General features: G+C 35.5%; 2 protein-coding genes across 4 annotated transcripts in view; both read right to left on the reverse strand.

The window, feature by feature from the left end:
• LOC120628548 (serine/threonine-protein kinase S6KL) overlaps nucleotides 1–18,182 on the reverse strand; it is a 92,445-nt gene that overhangs the window by 62,709 nt on the left and 11,554 nt on the right. Inside the window, exons 5-7 of one of the 3 annotated variants that reach the window (XM_039896960.1) lie at nucleotides 16,897–17,004; nucleotides 16,621–16,779; nucleotides 3,299–3,387 (exon numbers count right to left, since the gene is read on the reverse strand). In XM_039896960.1, coding sequence (XP_039752894.1) covers nucleotides 3,299–3,387; nucleotides 16,621–16,779; nucleotides 16,897–17,004 — 356 coding nt within the window. The remainder of the gene's footprint in view (nucleotides 1–3,298; nucleotides 3,388–16,620; nucleotides 16,780–16,896; nucleotides 17,005–18,182) is intronic. The other 2 variants (XM_039896961.1, XM_039896962.1) reach the window with 2 other exon arrangements.
• On the reverse strand, nucleotides 13,635–16,520 carry LOC120628550 (autophagy-related protein 101). Its single transcript, XM_039896964.1, has one exon. It carries the CDS (start codon nucleotides 16,369–16,371, stop codon nucleotides 15,709–15,711), a length of 663 nt encoding a protein of 220 aa, XP_039752898.1. The 5' UTR covers nucleotides 16,372–16,520; the 3' UTR covers nucleotides 13,635–15,708.

Below are 18,182 nucleotides of genomic sequence, written 5' to 3' on the forward strand. Positions count from 1 at the left end.
ACGGACAGTAAAATAGACTACTTTTTATCCCAGAAAAACATACAGTTTCCACGGAATGTGTTAAAAACTAAAGGACGCGGACGCGGGTACTAAAAAATAGGAGTGATGGTGACCAGGTATTAATTTCAAGACTAGCAATGTTCAGGATGGCACTTAGATCTTTGTATTGTGGAAGCTAAATAAATACCTAGTTTCTTAGTAGTAAGTATTTATTCTCATAAAAAAATTGGCCGACTCTTAAACTGTATATTAAGCTTGTAAGTATTTATTTTCATGAATATTAGTCTTCCTTACTTATGACATACAATTAAAGTTTTAATTTTATAAAAGATGTCATTAAAGCTCACAAACCTCCATTAGAGCAGTGTTGTGGGTCTGTACTCAATAACCCTGTCTCCCCAAGGATTAAAATAAAATTAACTGGACTGACCCTAATACTGTAAGTTAATCTTCTGTATAATTCACATTACTTGTTACCTTAAAATGAGTCTACTACCAGTTAGGAATGCTGTCTTCGGCAGAGAAGCCACTGTCAAACTCTACCGTTGCTTTTTTATTCGATAAATTAAAACAAGACTAATAAACACAATATCAACATTGTCATATGTTATAACGCTAGGCCCTTTGATACAACACATATAAGACAGGTCAAACATAACTACTATTATCACTTATAGCTCCAGGACTTTTGGAACAAGTGGTTTGTATAGAGCAACCTTCGCTACTCCATATATGATACCTAAATAACCCAAAGGATAAAAGAGATATACTTATCTGATGCAAAATCAGGTACCAACATAGTACCAACAACAACTTATCTCAACTCCATCACCAGTATCTATACTAAATATTCCATTTTAGTTCTATCCTCCTTCCAGTTACTATCACTTAATATTTCATTAAGTTTATTCAAATCAGCTACCAATATAGTACCAACAACTTTCAACAAATCCATTAACGGTATAATATACGACTCTTGTTCCGCCACGACAATATTTCATTAATTTCGTTTCCATTATAAATTATTTATTCCCAATTTGTAACGTCTTATCATTGGTTAATTTAAATCCGTGCTTACTTTTTTTTCCCGCCAATCGATCTTGTCAAACTCGCGTCACCACCTTAGATCCTATACTTTTCTTTGAAAGTCTAGTTAAAGTGATTATTCTATTTTTAAAACGCCATCAATGAGTATACAAACTATGTTTTGTTGATAGGTATAATATAATTTATCATAGATAAAGTGATGTAATTCCCTATTTATTCCCTTATCTAATCGATTATATTAATAGCATTGTTTTGTACTAGCTGGGTATTAACTAAATTAATAAAACCTCATATTTATATAATTTTAGAATTTCACATAGTATATGAAGATTGGTTTTTTCTTTAGTCTTTTCTGTCCAACCTTGTTTGTGACCTTGATGACACCTGATTGACACTGTAGTGCAAAATATCTCTAAATATGAAATACTTCGAAAATATGAAAATATACTAATAAGTACAAATAATGCAACGAGTTCGATCCATAACAACCTATTTCATATAGGGATATGATCATAATTATTGTCTGACTAGGCATGTAAGGCCAAACGGGGGTAATGACTTCGAGGCATTGCCTTCTAACTTTGGTCTTGCGCTTTTTAGTATTTATTGTTATGCTTAGTTCTGCTGCCTATGCGGTAAAGAAGATACGCCACCTGACAGACAGAAACTGCTAGGCTAGTCTGTTTTAGTTACTTTCACAGCATTATGTCATATGGAATTTTACTATGGGGTAATGCTGCTGATATTGGCACTATTTTCGTGCTGCAGAAGAAGGCTGTTCGTGCGATCTATAAAATGGGTACGAGAGAGTCATTGAGAGATAAATTTAAAGATGTTAAAATAATGACACTCTATAGCCAATACATATTTGAAAATTTAATGTATGTTCACAAAAATGTATCAAAATTTAAAAGAAAATGTGACTGCAATAATTTGAACATTAGAAGCAAAAATAAACTTGCAGTGCAGTACACTAGACTACACAAAATAAGCAATTCATTTAAAGAAAATTGTATACAATTTTACAATAAATTACCGGTTGATATCTTGGGGATGTCACTAATGAAGTTCAAAGTTTGTATTAAGCGAAAGCTTATAGAAAAGTCATATTATAGTATAAAGGATTACGTAAACGATAAAAAAGCTTGGGTGTAAAAAATTGCTCTAACCAGGTTGCTTCTTAAATATTTTCTAATGACGATGAGAGATGGTGATAACAAAAAGAACACCCGGTTAAGTTTGTGGTGGGCTTCTTCTTAGACCAGGGCCCGATCGGAACCCTCGTAGCTTTAGTTTTAAGTTTACTACGATTGTAGTTATCGCCATCACTACTCACTGCTATGTACACATTTTGTATATAATAACGCATCAAAAGTGCCATCTATGTGCCTCTTTGAATAAAGAAATATTTGACTTTGACTTTTGACTTTATAGCAGCAACAGAAATAAATCATCTGTAAATTTCAACTGTCATACTCATGAGATACAGCCTGGTGACAGACTGTTCATGAGATACAGCCTAATGACAGTTGGACGGACAGCATAGTCTTAATGGAGACCACTAAAAGCGTTTATATTAACAAAGCAATCTCCGACCTAAGCCCAAGTTTTCATGTAGTAAGCTTTTAAATTAGTCTCATAAATACTTACAATAGTACTGTTTTATTACCTTGATCATCAAACTCAAAAGCGGAATCTCTAACGGATGGTGATTTAAATCGCTGCTTAAACAACTACCCCTTAACTTTTGTCGTGGGGAAATCCTCACTGATACCTCTCGCAAGGTGGGCAGACAGGTTAAGTCGGGCTTCCACTGACTAAAACCCCACGGAGTTTCAATTTACCGACTGGTGACTGGGTTATAAGACTTCCACTGACTAAAACCCCATGGTGATCCAACTCACCATCTGGTGTCTGGGTTATCGAACATTCAATGATTAAATCCCCACGGTGTTCCAACTTACCATGTGGTGACGAGGTTACGGAATGCTTTCGCTTCGCACACAACCGTAACTTATCATAGGTACCTGAAGGGGATATGCCACCATTGGTTTAGGAAGATCATCATGAGCTAATATGCATCCATTGCTAATATTCGCAAACTTTTTCTACTCCTAGCCTTTTGCATCCAGTTTGGTTAGATCAACATTGAAAAAAAAAATCTCGTTTTATACACTTTTACTAGAAATAGGGCGGGTAGCCACGATTTTTTTTTCTGTAGTAGAAACAAGTTAAAAGACATGCAACGTACCTCCCCGGTAAGCATCCGGCAGGTAAGGACGCCTAGAGACCACCAATCCGCTGCATGACCATATGGCTCCCGCTGAACTACTTCTGGGGCTGGAGACAACAAGAAACGTGGTTAAAAATCTTCAAGCTTTAAAAAAATATGTAACAAATCAAACAAAAATGTCGTGAGATTTTCACATATGATTTTAAATGTCCATCAAGCCGCACTTGTGGACATGGCCTAAACCCTTCCCTTTCTGGGAGAACACCCATATTCTTTCTGGGATCGTTATTGGGTTGTTAATAATCATGAACGGAATTTAACAATTCTGTCGCAACTTTTGCAACCTTGCACACTTCTTGTGCTCTACGCAACTTTCATTCCTCCATTCACACTGAAATAATATAAATTAATTTAATTAGGTATATTAAAATTATATTTACTTTGATGGTAGGAATCTGAATGCCGTGTAGCACACGAAGTCTTCTCAGAACACTTGTTGTTTGGGTAAATGTATTGAGCTGCTTTATATATAACTTTTTACATTAGTCCTTTTGGTTCCACATTTGTGAAAGATTTTTTTGTTGTGAATTATTATGTAATATCTTACAAAGGATGACTTTATCTTTCAAGTTTTACTTATACTATTTATATATGCATACATTGGTTTCGAAGTCGTGGAAGAATAATTCGTTTATTATCAACAGAAAAAAGGTTTGCTTAAAATCTGTGGAAGGGTGTGGGTTTTTAGTAACAGAACTAGTGGAAAGAAAACCAGTAATTCTGTTCAACAAACCTACTAGGACTACTCGAAATTATGGAGTTTTTCTACGCTGTGACATTTAAAAGGGTCAGTTTAAATTGACAAACCACTGCTAAACTAATGCATAGCTATGCCACATTTAAAGGTTTGAGTCCTTTTCGTTTAGCGACGTCCAATTGTATTTCATTTATTTGTCAATATCATTGTTTATAATATATGATAAACCACTGAATTAAAACATTAATTTTTCCGACCGATCCAAATTCGTTAACAAGAAAGATTTGAAGTAAATGAATATAACAATGATTTTATTTTTCAAAATATATTCCTTGTCAACGCCAAGTGTACTTTCATCGTGTTCCATAATAAGCACTTAGTAGACTGACGCTGTAAAGAACAGTCAAAGGTGCCGATTCTGTTGTACACAAATCTCTTAACTAAATTATTTGGTCAAAATAGTACATTGTTTCAACAAAGAGCAGAGCGACATGATCGCAGTTACTTTTAAATAAGTCAATAATGTTTCATTAAGGCATTTGTGTACAACATTATTGGCAACATAATATTCTTTTTTAAATAAAGTTCATTTAACGACTTTTAAATACCTATCTTACATATAAAATATATAGAATTACTTTACGAAGCTTATTTATAATTGACGAATGTTTGTACAAAACCTTTGCATTCTAGGGGCGTAGCTAATAAAAGATATACAGCTGGTGATTAGTTTAACAATGTTCTCTCAGTAATTTGTTATTCAAAAAAGAAGGAAAAGCTTCACTACTTTTTTTAGTAAGCGGGCAGGTATGGAAAACGAGATTTTAGAGGCAAAAGTCATTTGATATTAATAAATAAAAATAAAATGTTAATACTTCATCATTTATTCACATTTTTATACATTATCACAAGACTACGATTTCAGCTTACTTTGAACTGATAAATCACAACATATACTTTTCTCATACACTCTAATATGTTAACAGCCATTCACGTTAAGACATAGTCATCTCCGTCATCATATAAGGCCATAGCTAGTGCAATATTAGTAAATTTTAAGTGCCCCATATAACTCTTTAATACAACAGGCACAGAATCCATACAAAAAAATAGAACAAATATTGTCTTATCACCAGATTCATATATAAAATGGCAAGGGTTTTAAACAAATATCTTTATAAGGTACTCTCTGATATGAAACCGACATGGGCACCAATAAAGATACGTACTCGTATAGCAGGCCTAGCATGGCATGGCTCATGTGGTGACCAGAATACCCTTTCTCTACCCGCGGCGGAAACGACCACTGTGCTGGGAAGACGGGGTAGTGCAACAGGTCAAAAATATAACAAATAAGGGAGACTACTTTGAATATTCAGTTAACAAAATCACTATTTACAGCCTCGTCTTTGGTGATAAAATAATATAATGCTGATACAGATTATATATAAAAATAGAAAACGTTTTAGTCCCAGAGGCAGACGTTAGATTCCATATGGATCGAATATAATACAAATAAATATTATTAATATCCCTGAGTTTTGATAGAGATAAACGACGATTTCACTCGTTCATCTGTAGGGTTCCGTAGTCAAACCACCATTTCGTTGTTTGTATCACATCAATTGTGTTCGAAAAATAAGTCTGTAACGCGTAAAATTTACAGTTATTCGGCGAAATGCAACGCATTTGAGAAACGTTAGATTTCTAAACTGCGTACCAATAATTATATTATCTAAGCCCACTAAGTTCATAGTCGTTTCGTTCCGAGTCGAATGTTCTTAATTAAGACTGAATAATTTCACCCCACCAAACATGGCACGAATCTCCTCTCAGAATGAGAAGGGTTCAGCCGTAGCCGTTTGAGAACATTACGGAGAACGCTCAGGCATGCAAGTTTCCCACGATGCTTTCCCTCACTGTTAAAGCAAGTGACATAAATTGCTTAAGACGAATATAACTCCAAATCTTGAATGTTATAAAAATAATAACAGGAAGGAAAATTATCATGGTTGTCAAGGATCATTATTAACTTATGGGTTTAAACCGATCAAGATACTGTTTAATTGCTTCAACGGTATTTAATGAATCAATCGAGGACAGAAGTGAACTGAGGGCAAACACATCTTAGTTTTCGATAATTTGTTATCTTTGGTTTATGGCAAGAATTTTACTTTTTGGCTTAACTACGGAACCCTACCTTATACGTGTTCTGATATTCTCTTAACCGGTTATTATTCGTACCATGCCAGAACTTTAATTTTTTATATTAAATTATTATAAGTATAGATAGAATAAAATACAGACTAATCTCGAAGACCCAACACCCTTATTCACAAACATTACTTTAAGATTCCACGTTCGAACAGTTTCCAGAAAACAATCTTAAATGACGCTTTGCGTACGAACGACCCTATGCGTTCTTTAAAACGAACGGTACGCTTAGACAAATCCATACAAATGTCCAAATCCAGAAATGATAGTTTACAGTGTTGTTTATTGGCAGTAATTTAAATATTAATTCGCGTTGATACCGTTATTTTTATATAAATTTGATTCAAGAAATTGTTATTAATTACAGTAGTGTATAAGAATTCGATAATTATATCCTTGAGAGAACATACTTATAAAGACCAATTGACACAAGAAAAGTGATCCGTGTCTTATAATACTTATGTGAGTGTTTGAGAATTCAACAAAGCAATAAGCGCAAATGACATAATTGACAATAAGCACATGTGAAGTTGAAGTCGACTCGAGTGAAGTCAGATCATTTACGCGCATCAGAGATCCTTTTGAGTATTTTATTTGAAATGTATGACTGCCCATACTGAACGTAATGAGAAATATCGTTCTTATCATAGCATTGCTCCGATACATAATATAGTAATGTTTGTGAATATAGGTGTTTAAGATATTTTAGTACTCATCGAGACAAATATATATATAATAAAACACATACGAATAAAAAATTAATGGGTCGATTGCGAAGTGTTTATCACATAGAGATTACATCGTAACATTGTCGCTGACAGTCTACGACAATCAACCGCTGCTGACCTGTTCCTGACAAAATGTTCACATCGGTCAGTTACAAGTTCATTTATTATATTCATGTTTTCAGTCATAAGAAATCAATTACATCGTTAAGGCGTTGTTCCATTGCCGCGCATGGTCACGCACACAACGCACGCGGAAGTTAGCTTTGGTTTCTATTAAAAGATAGGTGAGATCATCCACTGTAATTCATGTACAGGCTCGAACAAGGATATCTTAAGAGCGCGTTGCTTGCTCAAATAAGATGTCCACATATACTGCTGCTAACTTGGGGCAGATTTTTTATTTTACGAATTCATTACTTCCCAATGAATTAGTTCGATTAAAAATGTGTAAACAGCGTTGAACTCTATTATTACCACTATAAAGGATGCTCTCACTTTGTTTTTGTCTCCAATTGATTGACGCCATTTTGGCGCTGAACGTGGGAAGCTCTTGTATGAGTGTCCAAGGAACTAAAATTAGAATTAAAGAAAACAACTATATTAGTTCAAGAGACACTCGTATATCACATTGGCGCTGCAAATGGGGGCAAAGTTGAAGCTGTCATAAGGACAGCCAGTCCAGTTAGGTTTTTAACAGGGAAAATTATAGAAGAAGATCAGTTAGCGGGCTTGGTAATTTTGTGCTACAGATTAACAATTGGGAGCATTATATAGCGTAGAACACGCTGCAGTGGAAATAGAAGTCATACGCAGCCGCAATGTTTGAAATGAAACGTGTGCCTGGACGTAAATTGCGCAACAATAGAACACTACCTTTACACCCATATATATTCACACAAATGTTTGAATCCCCAGAGTACGGCAGTTCCACCAATCAGATTATTAACAAAATGACGTTACCTCTTCTCCATTAATTTGATTGGTGTATCCCACAGCTTGCAAATATGAATGTAAGTCTGTACCAATTGAGATGCAAACACGCTAAAGCTACAGTCACAAAATGAGGTAGGAAAGTAAACAATTAGAAGTTCGATGGACGGACTCATTGCTCCGCCCGATAGACTAATTAATTAGAGTAGACAAGCTCACGCAGTAAAAAAGGTACAAAATAGTTTACCATACAGTAATAGTCTTAAACTAGCCTTAAAATTCGATCAATAATGCACTCGCCTTACAAATTAGGTGGTGATTGATGAGTTCTTTATCTGCCATCAGTGATTTCACATAAGAAAATATTGCGTAACTATGTAACCGCTTTACAATGTTTATTTATAGGAAGTAGATGAGGTTGCAGTTGTCATAACCTGTCCGTGAAAAATAAGTTTTCACACAGAAATTTAAGACTACTTATTCTACGTTTTCGTGCTTAAAAGTGCAAAGCAATAAAAGTGACGGATTATCTTATTACATGTAAGAACACTTTAGTACAAGTTCCTTTCAATATTTTTAAACCCTCAAAACTCAACCGAGTGAGTATTTAAAAATATTTAATCGACCGTCATAAATTGAAGAAACCATAATTAAAAAATTAAAAACAGAAACTTTATCTTAAAAATTTTGTATGGGATTGTATATCTAGTACATTATTGATCGAGACCCTTAAAACATATTTTTACTATTAGGTTAAAACCAAATCAGGACGTCCAATCAAATCTACCGTAGCGTGCAACTTTTCGTTTTACAAGACGCGACTGTTTGAACAAGTCTTGTGATTGGGTTATGTTAAACCTTGACCCTCTGTCACAATGTTTTCAGAAGCGACGCCATACATTTTCACAAGGGCGCATTTTTGATTGATATAAACACAACACATTAGCGATAGCAGCCGATTAAATTTACAGTCTATGACATCATCAATCAACACATCGCCGGCTCACTACAGGGCGCGGGTGTCCTCTCAGAATAAAAAGGATTTAGGCCACGCTGGTCAAATGCGGATCAATAGACTTCAACGGCCTTTGAGAATATTTGATAGAAGCAGGCGTTAGGCGTGACTTAACAATTATTCATTGTAAAGTCAACATCTCCTGAGGATGCTCCGGTTTCGGAGCGAAACGTGCGTAGAGGGTACATTGTCGAGGATCTGTTTGGTGTGGAGTATACGAATTATAAATTACACCATACAGATTCTCCTGCCGTTCGCGGAGTATAGAAAATTAAGCTTAATTTCCATAAGGCCATTGAGAACATTATGGAGAGCTCTCAGGCATACAGGTTTCCTTCTTTTGCTTCACTGTCAAATTGAAAACGCAAACGCAAATGTTGTTTGCCTTTTTTAATTTAACGCGAAAATTAAGAGGTGCCGGAGATCGAAGGGGAGGTATCGCCGCCCCCCGTAAGGAGGGCCAATGTGTTAACCACTAGATTATCACCGTCCTCTTCTACGCGCATCTTGAATGAAAACCGGTTTTCCAATGATGCCTCTTTCATACAATTTACAAAATATCTTGCATCTTAAATGCCTCTGAGCAATAAAAATACACCCCTGTGATTAGCAGATCACGAGAATCTAATTTCAATCATACTCCGTTGGAAAACAATTCTATACAAAACAAAAGTTCTAATAATAACCACATTATAAAAGTAGTAAACGAATTTAAACACTACTGAAAGAACTTTTCACATGTGAGCTTGTCCATTCAAGGTTAAAAGAATCTCCTAAGATAAATAAATTTTATAATAAATAAATAAGTATTCTGGTTCAAATTCATATATTATTATATATATTTTTTGTACTAAAATGATATTTTGATAGGAAATAGGTTACTATAATTTGATATCTAAACAGTTAAAATATGTCTATGGCTCATTTTATTTCGAGAAAAATTATTAAAAAATACGAGTCGCTAAACATTTATGCTACTTTATGTTAACCATCAAACGTTTTAAGACCATTAAAAAATGAGCAAATTCGGTTGTACGCAAATCTCTATACTAAATTGACAGGTCGGAAGAGAACTGCTATGCCTTTTGTAACGCAGAACTTGTGAAGCGGATATCATTACTTTTTCGCAATTTATTTAATACAAAAACTCAAGTTTAACTTTAGTAGTCTTATCCTTTTATTATTTCCTGTAGAAAAGGATCATTATGAACACATCTCCGGCCCACTATAAGGTTTTGGCCCCTGTCAGTATGAGAAAGGTTAAGGCATCGCGTCCATCACACTGGCCAAGTATTGATAGACTTCACGCGCCTTTGAGAACGATATGGATTTTATTTATGAGATGTGAAGACTTTGGGCTTAAGAAATGTCTATTTAGTCTAAAGATTTGTGTCCAACAGAATTAGTTTCACCAGCAGCTTTTGAATCATTACCACTGCGATCGGTTCGCGCGACTTTGGTTCTCAAGATTTTATAGAAAATTTCGTATGTATAATATGAACGAGCAATGGTGGTAATTTTGTTATATGTATAAATATGTAACTCTCAAAAAAATAGTTTAGAGATTTGTCTTAAACATAATTGGCGCCATTTTTCTTCCAATTAATAACTTGCAAATGGTTTCAGCGTGGAAGGCCAAAGTTCTTTATCTACTCTTGTTACTGTGAGAGAATATTATGAATAGCAAACTGATGAAGGAGGGATGTGTGAAGTGGGACTCTCAAAAAGGATTTGGTACGTCGGACAGTTGAATTTGAACTTTTTATTGTAACATGAACAAATAAGGATATAAGCACTACGTTATAATATGAACGCCTCAACAATATACTCTACGACTCAATGAATGTCCGCGATTAAAATCCTTTTTTTGACAACACGTTTTTAATCATAATATAAGTTCATACTAAGTCGCGCGATACTTTAATCGTTGCCAATCGCGGTCGCAAGACCCAAATGCTACATCTATACTTACAGCGTTTTCACAATATCCGATAATGGAACATTGCGTATGTACTACGTAATAGAGCTAACAACTCATTTAGACTAAAGTTGAATAATGATTTTTCACGAAGGAAGGGGGAAACCACTGCGTTATTTTAAAGTGGCGTGTTTTGAATAAATAGTATTGAGGCAGAAAACAGATACATTTGTCACTTACTGCCAACGAAGAAACTTAATAATCAGTCTAATCCGAAATCTCTAGATGACAGATTGAATTCAGTAGTGCTATCCTTATTGTCCTATCCTATTTTTAGTAGTAGTAGAGCTTTTTGTGATAGAGTTCATCTGGGGCAGTACTAGCACCATGGTTCGTTCTGCCTCTAAGCAGCATTGATGTGGTCCGGGCACGATTGACTGTGTAATTACAGGCTCAACAAATTAAACACCTACATTCAGGTTATAGGATACAGAACGGCAATTTGTAGGACGTGTCCCTTACATGTTCTACGAAGCGTTGCCCTGTTTATAGTTGGAAGTAGGAAAAAGATAGCAATTCAATCTATCATCTGATAATTTTCAATAATATTGATTATACATTTCGGGCATAAGTGTACCACAAAGCATAGCGCAACAATTTGCTTTAAGATCTCGTTTCTCTTTCGCAGTACATAACACAAGGCATCCAAATGGGTAGTGTGATAACATTCATAGGTTCTCTTTCGGAATATGACGTTTTAAAATGAGAATACATGCTTTCATATTCACTTAATAGTGTAAATCGTCGAATATAAGAACTCTGGAATCTGGACAATGTTTGAGTTCTATGTATGAAATTTATATAATTCGTTATCCGTAATCGAACATACTAACTACTCGAAAAACTTGGCAAAGCTTATATATAAAACAATAGATAAATCAATTTTTCTTTCTCATTTCGTTTTTCAAACGATTCATTTCGCATGCAATTGTATAAATCGTCAACGGAACAGTCAAACGTCGGAAATCTTTAGCAGTGCGTATTACAAAATGCTACTGCACTTGTTAAATGTTATAATAAATTACATCGAAAACAATACGAGACAATTCTGTCAAAACTGTCTGTAAACATGTTTCCCTGTCCGATTTTGACCAGTTGCCAATCTCCAGAAAGTGTGTGCGCGAACACAGATGCACTTACAATTCTCTCATTCTAATTTTCAGATGGGACGGCAACTCCAACACGCCCGGTTAAAGATCAGGCGCAGAATCGATAACTTAACGTGCTTTCCGAGGCACGTAGGTTCTGTTGTACCCTAATGACCGTGTTGCACTTTACATAGAAAAATCCATTGTATGCAACACTGTGCATTGCGGCGTCGCACGCAAATTAGGTCTACTTGTTGTTACGCCGCAGCAACAAGCTTTGACACCGCGCCATGTCATTTAACGTCTGGTCTCCTAGTACTATTTTGTAATCGCAGGTATGTTGCGGCACCATACCGCCAATCTGCGCCTGCGCCTTTTTATTATTGCTCGACGCCGCAACGCGCCGTTTAAATCAGGCGTAATCTACAGTCTACAGTAAAATAGCTTTCCTTTTCCCCAAAGATAATACCAAAAAGGATAGAACTCTTTAAACAACAATTCGGTTTGGTATTGACATTTTTGACAACATAATTGCTCCAAATCTTTAACCATAAAGCTAAAACATCAATAGACAAGGTAGGAAATAGTTAACTAAAGGGTCTGAATACGCTAGGGAAACGGGGACCCAGGTAGTTATGTCGACTCGAGTCATATTAGTATGAATAAGAAAAATAATAAGTTTCACTTCTTTCACGTGATACTTGTTTCCACATGCAACTTTTTGTGTATTAAAACAGAGACATATTACGAAAGAGACCTTTCATACAAATACACTATGACATTACATGCACCACTACGGCCCAATGTTTCCACAATACTCAAGTCAACGTAAACACAATAAATAAAATATATGGCTCATTCATTGTCATAATATGAATCGCTAAGCATTTAAGCTACGTAATGAAAATCATAGAATGTTTTAAGAACTTTAGAAATTAAATTGGCAAGTTAATCCAGTCCTATCCTTGTCCATAGGATGGATACCACTACTAGTTCTAGTTCTGTATCCTTTGTATGCATGCATAATTTAGTCGTTGCGGAGACTCGATGAAGTCTTAGCAAAATGATGATATGGCTCGTTTTAGAATCGCAAAATTACGTACTACTTAAAAAAAAATGTATAACATGTACTCAGGTTAATTTCTAGAATATTCCAGGAATTAATGGAGCTTACTTTGGGATTGCTCGGGCTCCGGAAAAGACGAAAGTTATGTATGTCTGATTAAAATGTTACGTTTTAATACCAAATAAGATCTGTTACAGTTAAAGTATATATGGATAGTAGCCTAAGGGTTACCCTTCTAGGGATATTACGATTATTGGGGTATATGGGGAATAGAGTGGAAAGGTTTTTATATAGATCAGCTCATCTGTCTGGCAATGGCAGGCGTCCTCTCAATAAATACAATTACAAAAGTTTCAACGAAAGTTCAATGGAGCTTACGAGATACAGAATCAACGCCATTTCGAGGAAAAACGGTTCGTTCAAAAGACTTTATACAAGCTTAACTTTACCATACAAGGTTTGTATGTATCTACGTAAACATAGAACTGTAAGGTTATTTAGGCAACATAGCTATTGTATTTAAATACAGGTGCAAATCTTGCAATTTTTATTCGGCCAAATGAGTGTTGAATGAGTATTGTAGAAACTTGTCATGTTACACTAGCATTAGTTTGATAAAGCTCTCAATGTTAAAACTTCACTATCTGAAGGGAAATATGAAATGAGAAAATTTACATTAATTTATTATACTGTACATCTAAATATATACAAAACACAGAAATGCTTTGATTCGTTTGTACACAAATCTCTACACTAAATTGATTGATACCTAAACGAACAATTTTTTTCTGTCAATTTAGTTTAGGGTTCTGTATAAACGAATCAGCATTGTACAATCTTTTTATATCAATTGTTTCGTAATACTCTATATTTAAGGCTTTTAACTATACTAGATATCTTTACAACAATCAATTTCCACGTTTGTATGCAATATCACAAAGCGATTTTTTTTTCATATAAAAAAACACAAAAATAGTCAAAAGACTATATCATTATGTACCACATTACACTGTGTGTATATCACGCCTAATAACTCGATTGCTCAATCTTAAATTTACTTATCGATGTCCACACTATTCTAAATTAATGACTAATTTTTTTTAATCCAAAATGTACGTATTGTCACTGTTGACACGTTTAACACAAAAAAAACTACGTGTCGATATTTTAGAAAGTGACATTTTATAATTGTACATTATTGACATTGAATGCACGGGTTCATTGGCAACACATTATTTCATCCGCTCAGATGTATGTTTTTGCGCTTACTAAAAAATATAACTTGAATATATCTAACAAGACAATCTATGTGCCAAATTCCTTCAAGCCCATTCAGGTTTTTTCATTATGGTCAATCAATACTCCTCTATTCATAAATTTTCATATGAATTCAAATAAATTTAGTATGACTCATCAAGCCTGGCCTAGCGCAGTATCGAGTGGGATGAAAATGTGTTCTCGGCATTACTCTGTGCGCGGAATACAAGCAAAAAGGAATTATTTAATTTTCTCGATCTAGCTCTAACTAACATTGTACTTAAATGGTACCAACTATGGAATAGTTTGTGTAAACAAACAAGGACGCAATTTGCGTGAGGGAGATAAAAAGACAAAGCTTATCTATCGCACGCAAATAACGTTAACAATTAATAACTTATCCTCTTACTACTTCTACTTCCATTAATCCTCTCTGTGAGAACGAGAAAACAATATTTGTAAAACTGCGATGGAGATATACAATGTAATCGATTGATTTTGCTTCTATTCCATGCGCAGATTCCGCAAATCAAGGCGGGACGGCACGAAACGTATCGTGAATATCACATAAACTAGATCGAGATAGCTATGGACGCGTCTAGCAAAGTTTTATACTATTTGGCAATAGTCCATATGTATGGAAGCGATAACAGGCGGATCGTTTATAAGCAACGCGTTATGTATGGTGCGGTTCCGCCGAGTGTGCGGGAACGATAATACTACAATCATATTTCGTCTTACGTTAACTCTAGTTTATTTATACGTGCAATATTAAAGTTTCACTCAGTATGCGTTAACACGAAACAAATCTTATATTACATAAACAATTGTCAAACCTTAAATAAAATCGAATGGACACTTCAACCAGCCTTCAGAGCCAGAGCTCCGGTTAAATTATTTATTACTATTAAAATAATTATAATTAACATTAAATTACTGGTATAAAGTGGATAGTACAACGGAAATATTAAAATCATATTACACTGAAACAAATAAAATAAAGTCGCGTCAAATAAAGAATATATAAATAATTATATATCACTTTGTGCATAATTTAAGCATAAGTACAATATTGCATTGGAGTCATTGCGAATATCTTTAACTACGTTACAGATTAAATTAAAAACACGATGTTATATAATTTTGAATATATACATCTTTCTTCATAATTGCACTTTTGAATAATAAACTTCTAATTAAATTAATTATAACACACTTAAAATTATGTTTCAGGTTTACAGGTGAAAAGCTGTCTCACTAGAATAATATTTCACAAACCTCCTCCCTAAGTTCTATCACCCCCGAGATAATATCACACAATTTTTAAACCAGCAGCCCATTAGAATCGAATGTCCAGATCGATAACATTTACAGTGCACAGAAACTCAATATACATCACGAGGAGTAAACACTTAATATCTTTTTAACCGTATTACTGACTGAGGAAGACGAGGCATCGGAGAGATTGTAATGTATTTTGAATAGGTACGGCTGTATGTCGGGGTATGACGTATCGAAAATGAGATCAGCGTCCGACCGACTCGGCATCTTTGGGACATATTCGTGGCGGTTTATCGTTTCGGTTATGTAAACGATTTTCTCCTGCAGCGTTTCGATAAGGTTCTCGTGTTTATTGCGCTTGTCTTGCTCGTTGCGGCTGCCTATAAGTTCGCAGCAAACCGTCCACACCTCCCAGGGCACGCATTCCTGCTGGAAGGGCCAACGCGCCCGTCGCTTCTGGAAGAACTCGAGGCTTATAGAGCCGCGCGGAGGTGAGGACTTGCCGGCGTTTCCGCGCAGGCCGCTGGAGAACCGCGATATCTCCCTCTCAACGTTCTCAACGAGCATTTTGGACTCGCAACAGACGTAGGTGAAGTCGATAAAGTCGCAATCGACGTCCACGTAGCTAACGGTGCGGATGGAGTAGCTCTCCTCGTTGTTGTAGGTGAACTTGCCGCTGGAGCGGTGGAAGAGCACCGTGTGGAAGATGCTGGCTAGGACTTCGCCCACTTGTTCGCCCTCGACGGACATGCCGAAGTCTATGCTGCGTGCGTTCATGTTGCCGCGTCACTAGCGAGTCGCGCGCGTACTCGCCCCGCCCACTGACATAATCACTCTATATTGTTCGGTCACTGACGTCCTGAAGCGTATACGACGGAATCGAAAACGGTGCGGGCGACGTAACGAGCCATTTCGTGTTAAGTTACGCAACGAGTCAAAACCCACACTGAAATGGAAAGTGACCGTTTTAGTCGCGTCTTTAACACTCTTACCTAGACCTGTAGGGGTAAATGAGGGTGTACTCACCCATATATTTTAGTGTGCCGCACAGTGTGGTTGTACGTGATCCTATTGACAGCCACTTGGAGAGTCCAAAGTCCACCAGTTGTATATGATAGTCTGAATCTAGTAGGATATTTTCCGGTTTGAGATCTCGATATATCACGCCTGCGTTATGCAAGAAATCTGAAACCAAATAAATTAATTGATAATCTCAATAATAATATAAATATGCAGAGTTCTTATCAATTGTCTGATTCACTAGGTCACTATGCCAAATAAAAATATATTTCATGTACTAACCTATAGCAATAGCAATCTCCGCTAAGATTATCTTTACAAGCTCCTCTGGTAACTTAGAGTACTTATCTAATAAAGCTAACAGCTCGCCGCCAGGAATGTATTCTGAAACTAGAGGACATTATTTTAAGAAAAACCATATATATTTAATTATAAATGTGAACTAAAACCCCAGAATTTATTTTCCTTCCAAGCGAAGACGTATCAAGGTATGCGTAATGCGGATCAGCATATCAATACAGATGCTCGAGCAAAAGGTTTCGTCCGGTTAGATAAAAGGAAACAGACTCAGTGTACCTTTTTTAAACAAATATTGCAGAATATGTGACTCTTATTATTATTTAACCTAATGTTCAAAATTGCAAAATTTGCTACTTTCTTCTTTATTACTATTCAGGGAAATGCGTAAAAAAAATACCCATGGAGCTGTAAGCGGTAATGGCCTCCTAAATAATTTATTTATATTAAAGTGTAATTTATAGAATCTGAAGTCTACCATAAATTATTAACAAAAAAATAATGCGAGAACAATAACGACACAAACCGTTATCCTTATGAAGAACTTTAACTCGCTACGAATAAAGCTTAGATTCGCGTAATTCTAATCTGAATTTTGATGACGTCATTTTCAACTGACATTATTTCTTTATTTTTCTTCTGGCACTCGACATTTTAACCGCTAACTTAATTATTCTAGAGTCCATGCTTCATATCCATTTTTTTATGTACGAGAGAGACATGCGCTCAGCAGGATATTAATTAGACTATTGATGTACAAACAAATGGATTCATCTAAGATCTTTCATCACCATCTCAGTCACTTTGAAATAAGATTGAAAAACGAGTTCAATCAAAGTTAAACATTTAAACTTAACAGTGCAACAACGTAAATGAGAATTATCGGTATTTTGCTTATGTTTCTCTTTCTTCTACGAGAGAGGGCATTGCGCCCAGCGGTGAAATAATCATAGTGGAAAAATTACTTCGGATGAAACATAGCGAAGACAATCACAGAATTTTGATAGGTACGTTCTGTAGATCACGGGATTATACTACGGCAGACTATATTTTATTAATGAGTTGTCAGATTATACTATTTATATATATTCATTAGCAAGTTTGACCTTTATAACAAACTCATTCTATAATAATTTCATTCGGGTAAGCAAATTACCAACGTCTAGTCAGTTGAGATAACGCCGATAAAAAGATAAGCCCAGTTGGAGCCACGTGGCTAAAGTAGGTCAACTATTCGCCCCGAAATAAAACACCGGATTTCCTCAAGAGTT

Source organism: Pararge aegeria, chromosome 13, assembly GCF_905163445.1.
Source record: "Pararge aegeria chromosome 13, ilParAegt1.1, whole genome shotgun sequence".
NCBI lineage: Eukaryota > Metazoa > Arthropoda > Insecta > Lepidoptera > Nymphalidae > Pararge > Pararge aegeria.